Source organism: Hylobates moloch, unplaced genomic scaffold (genome assembly GCF_009828535.3).
Source record: "Hylobates moloch isolate HMO894 unplaced genomic scaffold, HMol_V3 SCAFFOLD_1, whole genome shotgun sequence".
Classification (NCBI taxonomy): Eukaryota; Metazoa; Chordata; class Mammalia; order Primates; family Hylobatidae; genus Hylobates; species Hylobates moloch.
The window spans coordinates 140,486,540-140,504,254 of record NW_026652276.1 but is presented as its reverse complement, the minus strand read 5'-3'; the positions used below and the strand labels follow the sequence as shown (position 1 = coordinate 140,504,254).

At 39.1% G+C, this 17,715-nt stretch overlaps 1 protein-coding gene across 2 annotated transcripts in view; it reads left to right on the top strand.

Moving 5' to 3' along the window:
• The window catches only part of CREB5 (cAMP responsive element binding protein 5), a 426,750-nt gene that overhangs the window by 84,042 nt on the left and 324,993 nt on the right, over positions 1 to 17,715 (top strand). For both annotated transcript variants that reach the window (XM_032758510.2, XM_058446185.1), the window contains exon 3: positions 4,765 to 4,858. In XM_032758510.2, the coding sequence (XP_032614401.1) occupies positions 4,765 to 4,858 (94 nt within the window). The remainder of the gene's footprint in view (positions 1 to 4,764; positions 4,859 to 17,715) is intronic.

The window sequence follows — 17,715 nt, the reverse complement described above, 5'->3', positions numbered from 1 at the left end:
TATGTGCCAGGCAATCTGATTGCTCTGGGGAAACAGTAATCACAAGACATATGTGTCCGTGTCCTTACAGAGCTTCTAGTTTAGGAATCAAATCTATAATCATGTGATCAGCAAATCAGTTAATTAGTCAATTGCAATTTTCCATGAAGGAAGACCATAGGCCACCTTGAAGAGTATAATACAGGGACTGACTTTACTTGGGGAGGTAAATGCCAATCTCCACTAAGGAAGGGGCATTTAATGGAGTGGGACTCTCTAGAGACCCAGCAAAGGCAAAAGAGGGTTCAGGGTGAGTTAGGATTCCCAGCAACCTCCAGGGTTGTGTAGGACAGTAGAGGAGAGTGTGTCAAGGAAGGGGCTGTAAGCCATATCTAATATTTAGGTGAGTCAGAGAGAAGAGAGCTCACATTAGTCATTGGACTATATGGCAGAATTTTCCAAGTTTGGCACCGTTAATATTTGGGGGCTGGATAATTCTATGTCTTGGGTAGCTTTCCTGTGTGTTGTACGATGTTTAGCAGCATCCCTGGCCTCTACCCACTAGATCCCAGAAGCATTCCCCAGTTGTGATGACCAAAAATGTTTCCAGACATTGCCAAATGTCCCCTGTGGGCCCAAATTGCCCCTGGTTGAGAATGACTACCCTCTGATTTGCATTTTGGCTCTAGCCTTCCTTTCTTTTGGATCCCTTCTCTTTTGGGATCATCTACTTCTAATCCATGTTCTCCCAAACTTTTATGTATTGCTCTAAGCCTTTCTTCTTTTTGGCAACAGGCAGGGTAGAAAGAAATGAATGCCACAGACGTGTGGTCACTGGTGTCAGGCACTGCTAGAGCTGGGACAGCTAGAGGCCTGGGCAGAGGCTGTTGGCTTTGGCAGCTGGGTGCTCGCCGGCAACCTATGAGAGGGGAGCAGGGGTGGAGGCCAAACTGCAAAGGATTAATGAGTGAGTGGGTGGTGAGGAAGCAGAGGTGGCAAGCATAGAGAACTCTTTCAAGAGCACTAGGCAGTGACGGGAAGCAGAGTGATATAATGGTAGCCTGAGAAGGAAACAGCTTTTTTAAAATTAAAGGATAGCCGAGCTGGAGTTTGTCAAGGACAAGAAACCAGTGAGACAGAGGGAGTGAGCATGCTGGTTTACACAGCTAATCCCTGGAAGATAAGGGGTGTAGACGAACCTGGGGAGGAGTGGGGGTGCCAAGTCCTCTGAGAAAGGAAGGGTTGGAAAGAGAATCAAGGAAGTGACTTGAAAATGCTCAAGTAGAGGTGGTTAATTAAGGTTGAAGGGAGTCCATTTTGAATGACCTTGAACTTCTTGGTGAAGGAGCAGGTCATTTCCTTGAGAAGGCTGAGTGGACTGAGGAAATGGTTGGACAGACATGGAAATTGGGATTGACAAAGTTTCTTGATTTTAAGGAACAATTCCAAGCTTCCCCCACTTCAGATTTAAATGTAAAGATGCTTCTAAAACTCGATGTCTTCATTTAATGTGGAAGTGTATTTTTTCCTTGACAAGCTGTTATAAAAATATGTGCATTTTTCAATGGAAGAGGTGTTAGAATTAAGAAAATGTAGCAGTCACCCAGCAGTCACAAAGGTCTCCTGGAGTATTAGAAACTCACAGTCAAGCCAATTATTGTGGCCATAGTATTTACTTTAGGGATGTCCCACAGCCTGGGAACCTGCACGGAGAAGACAGGATGACTGAGAATTGGAAAGGGGAGTAAATATAAGTTATCATTGCTTGCACTGTGCTAGGGGTGAAGAAAGGATTTTTTTCTCCTTTTCCCTCATGGGAAAGAAACTTAGCTCTATTAGGAATGGCCTATAATACGTGGGAGTTTTTTGTTTTTTGTTTTTTTTTTTTTTTGAGATGGTATTTCACTCTTGTCACCCAGGCGGGAGTACAATGGCACGACCTTGGCTGACTGCAGCCTCTGCTTCCCGGGTTCAAGCGATTCTCCTGCCTCAGCCTCCTGAGTAGCTAGGATTACAGGCACGTGCCACCATGCCTGGCTAATTTTTTAATTTTTAGTAGAAATGGGGTTTCGCCATGTTGGCCAGGCTGGTCTCAAACTCCTGACCTCAGGTGATCCATCCGCCTCGGCCTCCCAAAGTGCTGGGATGACATGCGTGAGCCACCATGGCCACGTGGGAGATATTTTATGTTACCGCTCCTTCGACATTATCTTTGTCTCAGAAGGAAGAGTTTCTCTTGCCCTTTGTAATCTCACAGAGCTCAATGTTAATTTCACTCTCTCTTTGCTTCTGAATTAACCACGTTCTGAATTCCAGTGGCCTTTCTCAGCTCTGTATCTATTGCAGACTGTATATTTTTGTTATTTTCAATTTGCTGCTATGTTCCTGCTGAACTAAAAAAAATCACAATGTCCTTTATTATCTCACTTGGAAGGTAATTATAGTCAGTATGTGGTATTATGGAAATTATTGTTATTTAAGAAGTATTCTGGTTCATATCCTACTTTAGGCTATTATTTTACAAAGTCAAAAAATGGCTTATAGATATGAAATGAAGGCTATTACTATGTTGTGTATTTTTTATCTACAAATATATATATAATATAGTATATTTAAAATACAGTGTATATATAAAATATAATATTTTTATAGTATATTTGTGTTATATACACCTATAAAACAAAAATTATAATTAGTTGTTTGACAGAAAGACTAGGCAACTCAGTCTCTAAATCACACATGGTAGTGCTATGTATTTGGTGCAGTCATTACACAGTGTTATAGACCAAGAGAATGGATGAACCAGTAGCAAAAAAATCATGTCATATAAAGCAAACTTCAGTGTATTCAGAAATCTGGCATAATTACCATGTTTTGCAAAAGTCAGTGCTCTCCAATTTGTATAATACAAATGACAAGTAAATAAGTGATATTTATTCAAAGAACTACTTTTAGAATATTTTGTATAATTCAGCCCAGGGAATTCCTTCATTCTCATGAACACAAATCCATGCCATTTGCAGAAAACATTTCTACCCTAGTAAACAAAGGTAATTAAAACTTATATTGACTATTCTGAGGAATTAAGAAGCTCTGAAAGATTTCTAAATTGTTGAAGATTTGGAAATGTTCAGCAGAATATATCATCCTCTGTTGTATTTTCATTTGACATTGATAAAGCAGATATTCTGTTAAGTTCAGTTACTACAAACATACCAGTCTGAGGCAGGATAGGCTAGGATCTGCTACAATAACAAATTACCCCAAAGCTTCAATGGCTTAGAGCAACAAAGGCTTATTTCTATTCCCCAAGGATACATTTCTATTGTAGATTGGCAGGAAGTTCTTCATAATCCTTTAGAATTCAGAAATGCTTTTCATAATGCCTCAGAGATTTAGGATGATTGGGTAGCCACTATTTCCAATATTGCTAGTTGCCATGTTAAAACAAAGGGAAGGGGGAATGCTAGAGGGTCTTACACCAGGAATTAGATGCTGGCCCCTGGGTGACATGTCACTGTCATTCATTACTCAATGGGCAGAACTAGTCACATGGCTTCATGCAACCACAAGAGGGCCAGAAAATTCAGTCCCACCATGTGACCAGAAGTCAGATAGCTGAAAACATTTGGGAGCAGCATTTTTGACAACCATAATATCATTCCCTGAAAATTAAAAATAAGCATTGGTTTATTACATTGTACAGAACATAGAATACTAAAAATAATTTAATTTGTCATGTTACTCTAAAATCATATGTGTAATTTAAAAATATCAGATAATAGGTTGGCAAGGTCTTCATAAATGGAAATATACTGTACAGATTTCACAGTGTACATCTGTAGATACATATGTCAAATAATTAGGCATGGCATACAATTGTTTCCCAAAGTCTGACTTGAATCACGATTCTTTTCTTTCATCATGCATTTCTCCTATTTTTGGTTAATCCATAGATAATGTCTAGCATACTTACCATACCTTAGACTTAATTTTTATACTATTATGTAAAACATTAACTGCATTTGAAAAGTTCCAAATGGTTTTGCAAAGTTCCAGTGCTACTACTCAGGTCTAAATTCACTTTCATATTTTAGATATGGTTTTCTCATACGTATAAGAAGAAATGGAAAAATTTTAACTTGTCATGTTGCCATTATTAGTTATTCTTCATGACCACAAATAAGCATTCATTTAAACACTTATTTTTTTTTTAAATGCTGCCTATTTAGGTAGGCATTAGGACACAGCTCTTTTTTTGTATATATATGTTATTTTAATACCTTCAGTATTGTTCATTTACTTCTTCCTGTTTTATTCTTTAAACACAAAGTTTAAAGTGCAAACCCATAGCTCCTAAAGAAATATATAGTTTACTGATTAATCAGCATAGTTGGATATATCCAGGGACTATCTAAGAAGTAGAGTCCTTTCAAAAGAGTTCCCAGGGAAGGTATAGAAGGCAAACATTTTCTGCTTATTATTAGTACTCAGCCAGATTCTTCTGCAATTGTAGTTAACCCCTTTGGTAAACTTTAATGAAAATTAGAATGCATATATTTGGGTGTAATTTAAAGGAACATCCCAGCATATTTGCTTGCATAAAAAAACTTTGCAACTTCACTTACTCATGCTTTCACACTTTTTCGGAAATGTTTTTTTTTTTTTGTTTTGCCTGTCATGTTTGCAATGCTAAATAAGTCTTTTTCTCAATAATGGTAAATATGTTTTTTAAAACTGAATGGCTCCTCTTCTCCCCTCCCTTTTTTTTTATTCGTCTGACAGCGCTTCCCAACAGAGGACCATCTGATGATTCACAGGCACAAACATGAAATGACTTTGAAGTTTCCTTCAATAAAAACAGACAATATGTTATCAGGTAAGGAGTCATCAGGAAAAGAAGCTTTGGGTGATCAGATCCGTTCCATACAAGATGGTTGTTCTTCTTTTGGTAGGCGAGTCCCACTGGTAAATTGTGCACCTTGAAAATACACATTTCTAAGGTATAGCAGAAATATAATCAGGTAATATTCACCCAAGTGATTGAAGAGTGGCAACTTCTCATTTTCTAGAATGTGAAATATGTATTACTATGCAGCTTGGCTCTATATAAGTTGTTTTAAAAATCACATACCTGGCTGGGCGCTATGGCTCACACCTGTAATCCCAGCAGTTTGGGAGGCTGAGCTGGGCGGATCACTTGAGGTCAGGAGTTCGAGTGAGACCAGCCTGGTCAACAGGGTGAATCCCCATCTCTACAAAAAATACAAAAATTAGCCGGGCATGGTGGGATGCACCTGCAATCCCAGCTACTCGGGAGGCTGAGGCACGAGAATTGCTTCAACCCGGGAGGGGGAGGTTGCAGTGAGCCCAGATCATGCCACTGCACTCCAGCCTGGGCGACAGAGCAAAACTCCATCTCAAAAAAAAAAAAAAAAAAAAAAAAAAATTACATACCTGACACTCAAGCAACAAATATGAATTGGGCATCTATGCACACTGCACTGCTCTGTGAGCCATGGGAAATGCAAAGATTGATATGCTTCCTGTCCTCAAGGATATCACAAGTTTTTCATGCATGTGAAAACTTAGCTAAAATAAAGGATCATCCATGACATACATCAAATGAGTATTTTAAGGAAAAGGTGCTATGCAACTTTGGTAGAATGAGCTTTTTGGATTGAGGTGGTCAGTGAAGGTGTCCTTAGGAAACAATACCTACCTCATATGTGGGAGATTAACTGAGAGAATGTATGGAAACAGCAAGTGCTCAGCAAATGTGAGCAGAAATAAATAATACCAATAATCCATTAGCTAATTGTGATTTCTTCTAATTTGGGGAGGTAGTACGGTAAATTAGAAAAAGTGCAGGGACAGGAGTGAGGAACTTGAACTCTATCCTGGGCTTTGCCTCACCTGGCCATGACCTTGAGCTACTTATTGAACCTTTTTGGGCTTCAGTTTCTTTTCCCAAAAAATGGGAATGATTGTATCTGCCAAGCCTGTTTCACAGGCTTATTATGGAGATTCAATAAAAGAATGTAAGGAAAAATCTTGCATAAACCCTAGCAGGATAATCAAATAGTTTCCTGTTACTCTTCTTAGGCTAGAAATTTTTCACCTTAGCCCTTCTCTCCTTAGCACACCTATGGATAGGTTTTAAATGTGTTAGAAGAGAAACAAACTGTCCTGCCAGGCCTGACTCATGTAATTTAGTGTTTCTATGTTACTTTAATTTTAAAAGTGCTTTATTATTACAATTTTTTAAATTCTTTTTTAAAAATTTTATTTTAAGTTCTGGGAAACGTGCAGGATATCACTATTATCAATAATCCTCTAAGAGTTTCATCAGACAGGTTATTGTAACCCATTGTTACTGATAGAGGAGGAAGGGCACAGGTGATGGAGCTTCTGTCCCAGGCTCAGAACACAGGGAAAAGATGAAGGTCCTTGATCCTGCAGTCCTAACCCACTGACCTGCACATGGCTACTGCATCATCAGACTTTGCCACTTTATAGACACGGTCAAATTCTCCCAATACTCCCAGTGTCAGAGCCGCCGCCCACACATCCAGTGACTTGTTGATAGTGCCAATGTGCTCTGGCTTGGAAGACACCGAGTTCAAAGGCAGCATCTGCCCTTCTCTTCACCCACCACTCGCCACTTCTCAGCCTCTGTTTGTTGTTGTTTTTTTCATGAGCTTGCTCTTTAAAAATTGTTTGGTCTTTCTTTAAGTCTGCAAACAGAGATGGAGAAACTCAAATTCGTAAGAATTACAACAGCCTAGAAGGATTAGGAAGGATGGCCTATTCTTTTGTTTCATATCCGTTATGTTCTATAGAGTCACTGTAGTATAACTTAATGGTTCATCAGTGAGCATAGATACACAAGTAGCAAGGCTGTAGATTCTGCAATTCCCAATATTTAAATTCAAAAGTTCTCCCTTTATTTTTCCCAAATTGGATCCCTCAAATAGGCTGCCTGGTGGTAAAGGAGTGGGAGGTGAGTTTAGGGAATGATGATTATGTAGGAAGATTACTACTATAGTGTAAGTACCAGACAGAGCAGTCTTTCAGGCAGGCTGCCAGGATGGTCCTCTAAGAAGTCCCATCTGAAGGTCTGAAAAAGAGCAACTGAAGATGTGTGAACACTGAAATGAAGCATTCTTCTATGTAGTGCCTAAAGCAGGTTTTTTGGGTTAATCTCTTGCAGCTTTGCAATTGTTCTTACTGGATCCTTATTAATTTGAGGCTGTTGCTGCCAATCACTGGCAGTGCCAGGTGGAAAATTATTTGGAGAAAAGTAACTCTAATTTTTATTATGTCAAATTTGGAATGAGAAAATGAAGAGAGAAATAAATATGAGGAAAAACAGCATGAGTATTATATTGACATATTTTCTTTTGCTTTCTCATGGTTTATGTTGAGGTTGGTGTGAGGCCATTTAATACTTCTAATGAAATGAAGTGCTAAATTTTAAAACTTGCTAACCACTTTGCATGTTCTTAGGTTCATAGAATTTTCTTACTGGAAGGGAATGCAGAGCTATACAGTCTGGTTCAATTTCTTTGCACTTAGAGAACTCTATGTAATATACCAACATTGTCCATCCTGAATTATAATAGGCTATTGTGTTGGGTATTTTTACTTTGTTATTTTTTATTTTTTTCTCCAGGAAATCCTTCAGTGTTTATTTTTCTCAAGCCTCATTTTCCATAAGGCTAATTGTGGCATATTGGATTATGATTACACATATGACAAGATTTTACTTGACTGTTGCTTGATTTCTTTAAATTTGATTTATCAAAAGCTTCAGAGTATACTTTTATTAAAACTATGTTTGTAGGCCAAATTAGTTTGTAATTGTATTTTGTCATACTGTCCATGATGAGTTTTAGTATCTTATGAGTTTTAGAATTAGTTTCTCTTTTATTTTACATGTTTATGTGATATTATAATATTTTTTTTCTTAAAAGATTGCCAGAACTCACACTAAAGCCTTCTGGTCCTGGAAAACAAACAAACATGCTCATTAAAATTTTATTTACCTTATCATATTTTGTGGCCTATCATGAAGATGAATGATTTTATATGACTTGCAATATAGTAACAACAATAATAAAAATAATGTAAATCAAAACATCAGGGCAAAAATCTTCAAGTTCCTCCTAGACTACTTTTTCAAGCAATATTAGTTACACATTTTATTTTAGATGAGTTGAGGCTTGTCATATTTGAAGAAGATAAAATATAATAGATATTTATATGACAAACTTCAGAATATCTGGTTAACCTTTATTTTGGAAAAGTTTGGAAAATCACTTTATCCTTAATTAGTTGTAAATGTTGTAGTTGGGGAAGGTGTTAAGATGTCACAGATATACTCTAAGTTTCCAATGGGTTGGAAGATCAGAAATAATTTCATAGCTTTGTCATAAGGTTCATTTCATTTAGGCCAGGTAGAGTGACTCCCAAAAAGTGATTGTAAATGATTTTTGACAAGCCACCAGGTAGGGTATTAAAAGTGACAGTCACCGTGTTTTATTAGAATAAGCCCAATCTTCTGGATAGACAGTAAACATAAACCCCTTATTCAAAGGGACAGAGTAGAGATACAAATGGAGACGACAGTGTTGGATTTTGGGAGCAAAGGCTTGCACAACCCTTCGCCTGAGTCCTCCCATCTTTATTTGGTCCACGTGATGCATTTCTAGAGTCCTAATGTGATGATAGATGTGAGTCATTCCCTTCAGCTGTTCTCATTGTGAAGAAGGATAATTTCATAGTAAGGGAAGTCGTGATGTAGAAGGTTTTTGAGTGCCAAGTTTGAAGTGGGAATGTGTAGAAGACAATGCACATCCATAGGCAGCTTTCAAAATTACCAGCTATTATGTGATGCAACGTTTGGTTTGAAAATCATAATCAAATTTCAGTATAGCGGTAAAGAGGGTGGTATTTGAGTCTATTCCCATGGTACTACGGGTAGGTACCTAGGAATTTCCAAATCTTGTCTTGTTAAACGTCCCCACCCTGAGTTCTTTATAGGGTTCCTGGGTTCTGTGCAGGAAAAAAAAAAAAAAAAAGACCCAGAATCAGAATCAAAGTGCAACCTTATTTAGAGCTGAACAAACAAATAATATTCCAGATGAGAATTCCTATTAAAACAAAAACTCAAATGGAGCACATGACTTTTTCTCCATCTCCACTGTAAATCTTGATACCAGCAAGTTCAGTCTTTATTGTGTAGAGAGGTTGAGACAGACCTCCAAGGTAGGGCTGTGTGTGTACATGTGTCCTCTCATGTGCTCACACGTGTGTGTGTGTGACCTGAAAGATGATAGATTGTGTTGCCTGGAGGGAGAGGGGAAGATAAAGTTCAAGAGTGTTGTGGATCTTTCCCGTAAGGTGAAACCCAACTGACATCTCAGGTGGGAAGCCTAAGAAAGATAAGAAAGACACACGGAACTGTGTGTCTTTTTGTTTTGTTTTGAGACAGAATTTCGCTCTTGTTGCCCAGGCTGGAGTGCAATGGCGCTATCTCAGCTCACTGCAACCTCTGCTTCCTGGGTTCAAGTGATTTTCCTGCCTCGGCCTCCCGACCAGCTGGGATTACAGGTGTGCACCACCACACTCAGCTAATTTTGCATTTTTAGCAGAAATGGGGTTTCTTAATGTTTGTCAGGCTGGTCTCAAACTCTCAGCCTCAGGTGATCTGCCCTGCCCGGCCTCCCAAAGTGTTGGGATTACAGGCGTGAGCCACAGCACCCGGCCAACTGTGTGTCTTTTAAATGCCTTGGTAGCCTACCCGCTGACGCCATGGCCCAGCTGATGCTACAGGCAACTGGTCTGTGCTTGGACAGAAGTTAGGGCAGGCACCAGTCAAGGTGTAGGAAGAGGGGCTGAAGTTGCCCTTCTACCGCCATGTGATTCATTCATTCAGCAAACACTCATTGAGTGCCTATAGTAAGTGTTAATTGCTGCATTGAACAAGACAGGTGAGGTCTCTTTTTTCATGAAACTTACTACTCAAGTGGGGCACAGAGGAAGGGAGATAATAAATAACAACAAAAAACCCAGATAAGTAAATAAGTATCAGTTAGTGACAAGTGCTATGACGAAGATAAAACATGACTGTGATAGCAAGTGGCCAGCAGGAAAGGGGGTCAGGAAAGGCCTCTGGGTACTTCAGGCTCAGGGGTCCTTTCTTCCTGACCTCTGAATGTGGTGGGACTGGATGTGGGTAAGACCACAAGACCAAGTATGGCACAGCTGACTATATCTTGAGCTGGCACTGAAGAGAGGCAGGAAAGACTGGCTTCTTCATTCCATCTTCCTTCATGCATCAGATTCTCAGCACTCACCATTTGATAGAGAGCATCTAACATTAATGACAATATAGTCCTTCAGAACCCGACTGTGTCCCTGGATTAGCTCTAGAATCAGGGCCCAGCTCTAGTTCCAGGCTCTAAACCTAATTCTCACCATGGAGAAAGCAAGAAAGTAATTCAGGGAAGTAAAACATTTGTCCCCAAGAGGCTAATCATGATCATCCAATCACAGAACCCAGATCCATTGCTCATGGTTCTTTGCTAGAAGAGTCTACTTAATAATCCCTGGGCATTTTAAGGAGGAAGCCGGAGGTAAGATGGCATCATCTCACTCCAAATTCTTTTTAGAATGAGTTAGGGTATTGTAAAAACTGAGTAAATAAATCACACGCACACACACACGCGCGACCCATACTTACCTCTTCTTGGCAATTCCATTGATAGTAAAGGTATTAGTAACTTCCCACTGTGTGAATTAATTGGATCTTTATGGAGCAGAGGGTGGGGGAGATGGCTTGCACCAGAGGGCAGCATGGTAATAATACTAGCTACCATTTATTGCCTTCCCTTATACCAGTCATTGTGCCCTATGCTTTACATACATTAGGTCATTTAATCCTTACCACTTTTTTTTCATACGAGGAAATAAGATCAAAGGAATAAGTAGTTTGCTCAAAGTCCATATATGTCTGTAATTTTCTTACCATACACCTAGATGTGTGAGCTATAGATACTAAGAACACATTTTGGCCGGGCGCGGTGGCTCACGCTTGTAATCCCAGCACTTTGGGAGGCTGAGGCGGGCGGATCACGAGGTCAGGAGATCGAGACCACAGTGAAACCCCGTCTCTACTAAAAATACAAAAAAATTAGCCAGGCGTGGTGGCGGGCGCCTGTAGTCCCAGCTACTAGGAGAGGCTGAGGCAGGAGAATGGCGTGAACCCGGGAGGTGGAGCTTGCAGTGAGCCGAGATTGCGCCACTGCACTCTAGCCTGGGTGACAGAGCGAGACTCCGTCTCAAAAAAAAAAAAAAAAAAAAAAAAAAGAACACATTTTGGTCTCAGTTGTATGTCTGGATATAAATCTCTGAACTACTTTTTCTTATATTATTGGTATCTCTTTAATAATCATCCAATGGAGAAAACAATCAAAAGTTTTTAGGAGATTCTTCTAACACATAAGCATCGCAAAGAACAAAGAGTTGTGGTTTAAAATCAGACTGTCTCATCCATTGTGACAAATAGAATGTAAGTGTCACTGGCATTTATAGGAGTTGTCCATTTCTCGTCCATATTCTTAGCTGGTCAAGCAAAATGGAATTTTGAATAATTCCCCCGAATCCTTTGGAGGCCTTGCTCTGCAGTATTCTTTTTTATATGAAAAGCTTGCTTGCAGTCTTTGTTCTATCTGGAAACCAGTCCCCTTTGATTAAGAGTATAAGAGAACTCAGTCAATCAGGGACTCAGTGGAAAGTTAAGCATTAGCTTCTGCTATTCAGGGCAATTTTTTATAATAAAATCACCTTGGGTCCCCTAGTTCACTCGGCCAGCAGAGACTTGATCTCTTGGTGTTAATAACCCTTCTTACTAGCTTAGCCTCAGTAATGCAAATTGAAATTATGGCTTGATTGCAGTTGGAACACTTGGGGTAGCTCATGGTTGATCGTGAGTACGTGTGGAATATATAATTGGTTACTTTAAAACTATGTCTTTTGGAGCTAGTTGAGCATGCGTTGTAAGAAACACCTTTGTCAGAGCATTGTCTAATGGACTCACAGGCACTTGGAAGAGCATCTAGTCCAACAGTTGTCTATCTTGGCAATGAATGGATCCCAGTATATTAGTCAAGAGTGTAAGAGGGTGTTCCATCTCTCCATTGACCTGGATCACCCTGGCCAGGATGGTTTTTAAGCGTTCCACATCTATTGCTTAAAAACCAGGTTTGCCTTGGTTTGTCCCATTGTAGCACTGCCTTTCAGGACAGATGCAGGGAAATAGTAACATCAGTGTTACTGAGAGATGCCTATTATATAATCACACTCAATAAAAGGCACATTTGTTGCAAAGCAGTCTAAAATTCCATGGAATTCTGTGAGTTATGATTGATTATCGCTCTTACAAATGATTATGTATATTAAAATTCATTTAATGTAAATTTTCTTAAATTAGGGCTCTATTAAAATTTAGATAGGGACTAAGTTGGAATATTTTAAAGAAAGCATTTGCTGAAATATTTATGAGATAAATGTAACAAAAAAATATCAAAAGTACCTAAGAAAAATACCTTTTTAGATAACTCTAACTCTTACTAAAATAGATATACTAATTCCAATATTTTTCTCCACTGATTTGAATAGCCCTCTTGAGGAATCCTATTAGGCCACATTTTTGTTTGGTTGAATCTGAGTCATGCAAATAATAAAAATGCATTGCCTTTAAAGAATATCCTGTAATTAGACTGGCCGCTAATTCAAACTAACCTTTATTGTAACTAATGAGGCTTTTTATAGTATTTCTAGCCACTATCAGTTTCATGCCACAGGATGTAACATTATTTTCACAGTCCTTTAGTAATACCATAGTTGAGAATATCAGAACAATAGGAAAGAAAATTTTGCTTAGGAAGTTAATATTATTTTCTGGTATGTGATGGGACCCCTGCATTTTCCCTTCTTTTCTTTTTTAAATTGGTGATTTGTCACTTTGACTTCTTTAACCATTGAGGAAAATGAAACAGAAAAACACATAATACAAATGCAGCTCTGAAAGGGAGTAAGGTAGCAATCTACTATTAAATGTAGAGCAGACTAAGTGCTTTTTAAAAGAAGAATCAGATTTCAGAATTTAGCATTTTTCTTGTCATTTAGTTTAACGTTGGAATAATTGCATTTGCTGGGCTGAAGCTGTTGATGCTAGGCAGACTATGAACTGATAGGAAGCGCTGAGAGTCGCATATGCATTTAGCCCGTATGCTTGTCTGCCCAGCTGATAATGTGACTGATGGGGTAATTCCTAATTCATAAGGCCAAGTTTGTAGCAATCCACTGGATCGATCCACAAGTAGTCTCAGCAAGGCAAGTATCCTGTACCTACCGATTTACAGAGGCAGCGATTCCATGATTTGGAAATTGTGTCATATAATTTGATTGGTAATTGATAATCCTAACAACTTTCGGTTCTTTTGAAATATTTTGGAATCATTCATATCCCTCACCAATAGAACTGCATTACAATCCTACTGACTCTCTCTTATCTTACAGGAGCAGTTTTGCAATTAAAACACCTGAGAAAATCACATAAGATAACAGAAATATTAGACTACCCATCATCAGTGGGAATTGAGTTTGCCAGTTTTTAATCTTCCTTTTATCCCTTTATGCTTCTTTGCTTGAGATTTAGAAATTAAGGGCCATGATTCATAGAGAGGTAAAGAGAACAGTCATCCTAGCAGCCTCTCTCAGACTCCTGAACTCCGAGATGAGGTCATGAGATGGTCCATGAAATTGAATTCAGGCTGGCATGTGAGAGCCCAAGCCCCAGGCAAGTTGAGCGATGTTTTCTGTCTGCTCTTAAAAAAGGTTGTTCCCAGATACCAGCACACACCTACACACATGAACAAAGGAGGTTGCGGGAGGATGGCACAGGCATGGGATTGACACAGTCCAGCATCACCAGCCTCTTCAGCCATGGAGAAATGAAAGCTCTGGGGACAGGGGAGCCACAGACAGCAAAGACAACTGCTTCCCTCCCACCCCCAAAGCAGAAGGACCAGAAAAAGGTCCCAGGGCTGTTACCAAATGTGATTTTCTTTGCTGTAGGATATAGTTAGAGAAAAGCAAAGTTGATACCCACATTTGGAATAGATAAGGCACACTGTACCAAATTTTAAATTCATTTTCTATTTGTGAGTGAGCTATTCTTTCCAGTTACAACAAGAACCAGAAAATGGGGCTTAACTTTTGTTTTAACATTTATGAGAATTAATACAAGGTCTCTAGTTATCTTTGATCTCACACGGTACCGGTTCCAAGTAAGCCAGAAAATGTGCAGATGTTAAAAAAAGGGGACAGCTAAATCTATCAACACACGAATGCCTTGTCAAATAACTATTTCTGCTGAAATTAGACCTGAAGATGGTGTGCAATCTCCATGGCCATAAATTAAAATTCTTGTAAATCACACCTTATTTAGAGCCAAGAGCAGGCACCAGTCAGCTCCAGCACCAGTGATTTCTAGATCCTGAATAATAATGGCGGATGCTCCATTGGTGCATAATATCTAAGGTGTGCTCATTGAGTATTGATAGGAGGCCCTTGGGGGGTTTACAGGAGCTGGTTTCAATAAGAACTTAAAGCCAAGACGATTGTTTCAGGCCTTCCACTCACTGTTCTTTTAGTGCTTCAACTACAGTGAGGACCCTCTGAATGAGAGAAGGGAATAACCCCATCTCAAACCAAATTAAAAACAAGTAACTTTTGAGTTTGAGAATTGAAAGATTTTTTTGTTGTTACTGCTTTTGTAAATCTGAAGTGGCGCTGCATAAACACCCGTGGGTTACCCTCTCCAGAGAGTTTGCAAATAGCACACCAGGTTCCCAGGAGACCTAAGCACCAGGGCAAGTGTGAGTAGGAACTCTTACCCACTCCTCTCACTGTCTCGCATATTCTTGGCGATTTCTTTGACAAGCAAGATCGGCACCAAAAGGAGTTTTAAAAAACCTCCTTTGCAACATTTGTCATATTTCGGTGTCTCGTTCCCTTGGTGAGTTGGTTTGCTGAAAAAAAGGAGTGTCTTTTCATGGAATCGCTGCCTCTGTAAATTGGTTGGTACAGGATACTTGCCTTGCTGAGACTACTTGTGGATGGATCCAGCAGAGTGCTACAAACTTGGCCTTATGAATTAGGAATTACCCCATAAGTCACATTATCAGGCCTGGGGCAGGTCTCAGTTTCTTCGTATGTAAAACAGGAAAAATAATTTTTACATAATATGGTTGGTGTAAAAACTAATGAGATGCTGCATGCAAAGCACTTAGCATCATGCCTAGCATGATGTAAGCAACCAATAAATGGAAGAATATGTGCTCATGCACGTGCACACACACACGCATACGCACGCACACATACGTATGCACACATGCATGCACACACGCACACACACCCTTTTATTTTCACTCTCAGATCTTGTCTATACACCTTCTATTCAGAAAACTCCTTTATCTCTATAGCCAGCCCTTGCCTCTGACCTATTAGTATCAAACTTCCAGCTGTTACTTATGTTCCCATTTTACTGTCCTTTATGTAGTCACATATTTCTTTGGGCTATGAACAGTGACTTTTTAAAGCTAACTGAGTATGGTGGTGATTTTAGGATTTATAGGATCATACAACTTAAGAAATTTTTTTGAAAGATGAGGAATATGAAGTCCAGAGAATGTAGGTAAATTCCCCCGTATTACAGTATTCTCAAATCTAGATTTCTGGGTTGTTGCAATTGTTTTCTACATACACAACAGAGCCCTTTGGATCAGGGAGGGCAAAGCACCGAATTTAGATCAAAAAGGGATCGTGTCTGAAGGTAAGAGAGGACTTAGTAGTGATAAGATGGTTACAAATTGTGTAATCCTGTGCAAGGAAGCTTGTTTCTTCATTTATAAAATAGTATCAACTCTTGCTACCTCATAGAGTCATGCGAGATCTAGATTCTAGACAATGTGAGTGAAAATGTTAATTGCAAAATCCTGCATAAATATTAATTTTGTCTTCTATAAACACACAATAGTTATATGTATATATTAGGGACCTAGGTGTATATGTATGCCTCTTAATAAATAAATTAGTTGCTAATAAAACAATTTTCAACAAAACCCACTCTTTCACACATCCCTTATCTGTAATGCCAAATTTATGAACAGCTGTGGTATGCTCTCTGTGAAATGCAAGGAACTCAGTATCTTGGAGATCAGGTCAAGAATGGGAATAAATGCAGATGGGGATTTGGCTGCATGGAATCCCAGTCAGCCATTTGGGGGCTGAAAGTTTCTTGCCCAGAGGGAATCAAGAGACATTGCCTCTAAAGGGCTGATTCGATGGGGGATATTATACCATTTTGTGCTTCATGGATATTAAGATATTCTTTGAGTCAGACAATTTACTGATTTACTGGGCTTAACTATTCTCTGTATGATTTAGAAAAGTAAATATAATTCTAGTTTCTTATAATATGGGAATTTATAAAGAGAATGCAGGAATGGCAAATTTGTTTCAACTTGAGGGCACCTCTTCAGTTGACTGGTTAATGGCTTAGAGAACTATGCAGAGATTTTGAGACAGTCTAGATCAAGCTGGGAAAATGCCATAATTAATCTAATACAGTCTACTACAGGGTTAGGTGGGAATAATACATGTACACAGTGGAAATAGCATTGAGGCCTTGGTTATTTTTTTTTATTTTTTATTTTTTTTTGAGACGGAGTCTCGCTCTGTCGCCCAGGCTAGAGTGCAGTGGCGCGATCTCGGCTCACTGCAAGCTCCGCCTCCCGGGTTCACGCCATTCTCCTGCCTCAGCCTCTCCAAGTAGCTGGGACTACAGGCGCCCGCCACCACGCCCAGCTAATTTTTTTGTGTTTTTAGTAGAGACGGGGTTTCACCGTGGTCTCGATCTCCTGATCTTGTGATCCGCCCGCCTTGGCCTCCCAAAGTGCTGGGATTACAAGCGTGAGCCACCGTGCCTGGCCGAGGCCTTGGTTATAATCCTGGTGTCTCTACCACTTACCTGGGAGACCTTGAGCAAGTGTGTTAATTACTCTGGGCCTCTGTTTTTCTGATCTGCAAAAATTTAGCATGGCTAGGCTTTCTTCCATGGTCCTTTCTGGTTCTAATATCTCCTGTTTCTGAGAAAAGACCATTTACACAATTTTATTTGTCTCAACTCAAGTACACCTTCACCAAGGAAGATGATTGCACTCAATGACGATGGAAGTGCAGTTCTACTCTACTTACCTTCTATTTAATAGAATCTCGTGAGATCTAGACTCTCAAGAATTGTATGAAAATACTTTATAAACTGCAAATGCTGCATATATATTAAGCTACAAATAGTGGCTTCAGCTCCTTCAGTTTTATAAGTAGAAAGCTCTGTAGAAAGTCAAAAATATGAAAGAAATTCTTTTCCTTTTAAAGAGCATTTGCAGAACATTCTTTTTTTGGCTATAGCAAAGGAAAATAAAATTAATAATGACATTTTTAAAGGATGAAAGCTGAATGTGTTTGACTTGGAACCTTTTATCATCCTTCTATGATTTTCAGAAAGAGAGATAGAATTGTTAAGTTTTCTTTCTCCGTTAAGAAAAAGGAATTAACATGCTTATTTGGTTTTTTTTGTTTACTATAAGAATTTGCAAAATCCTT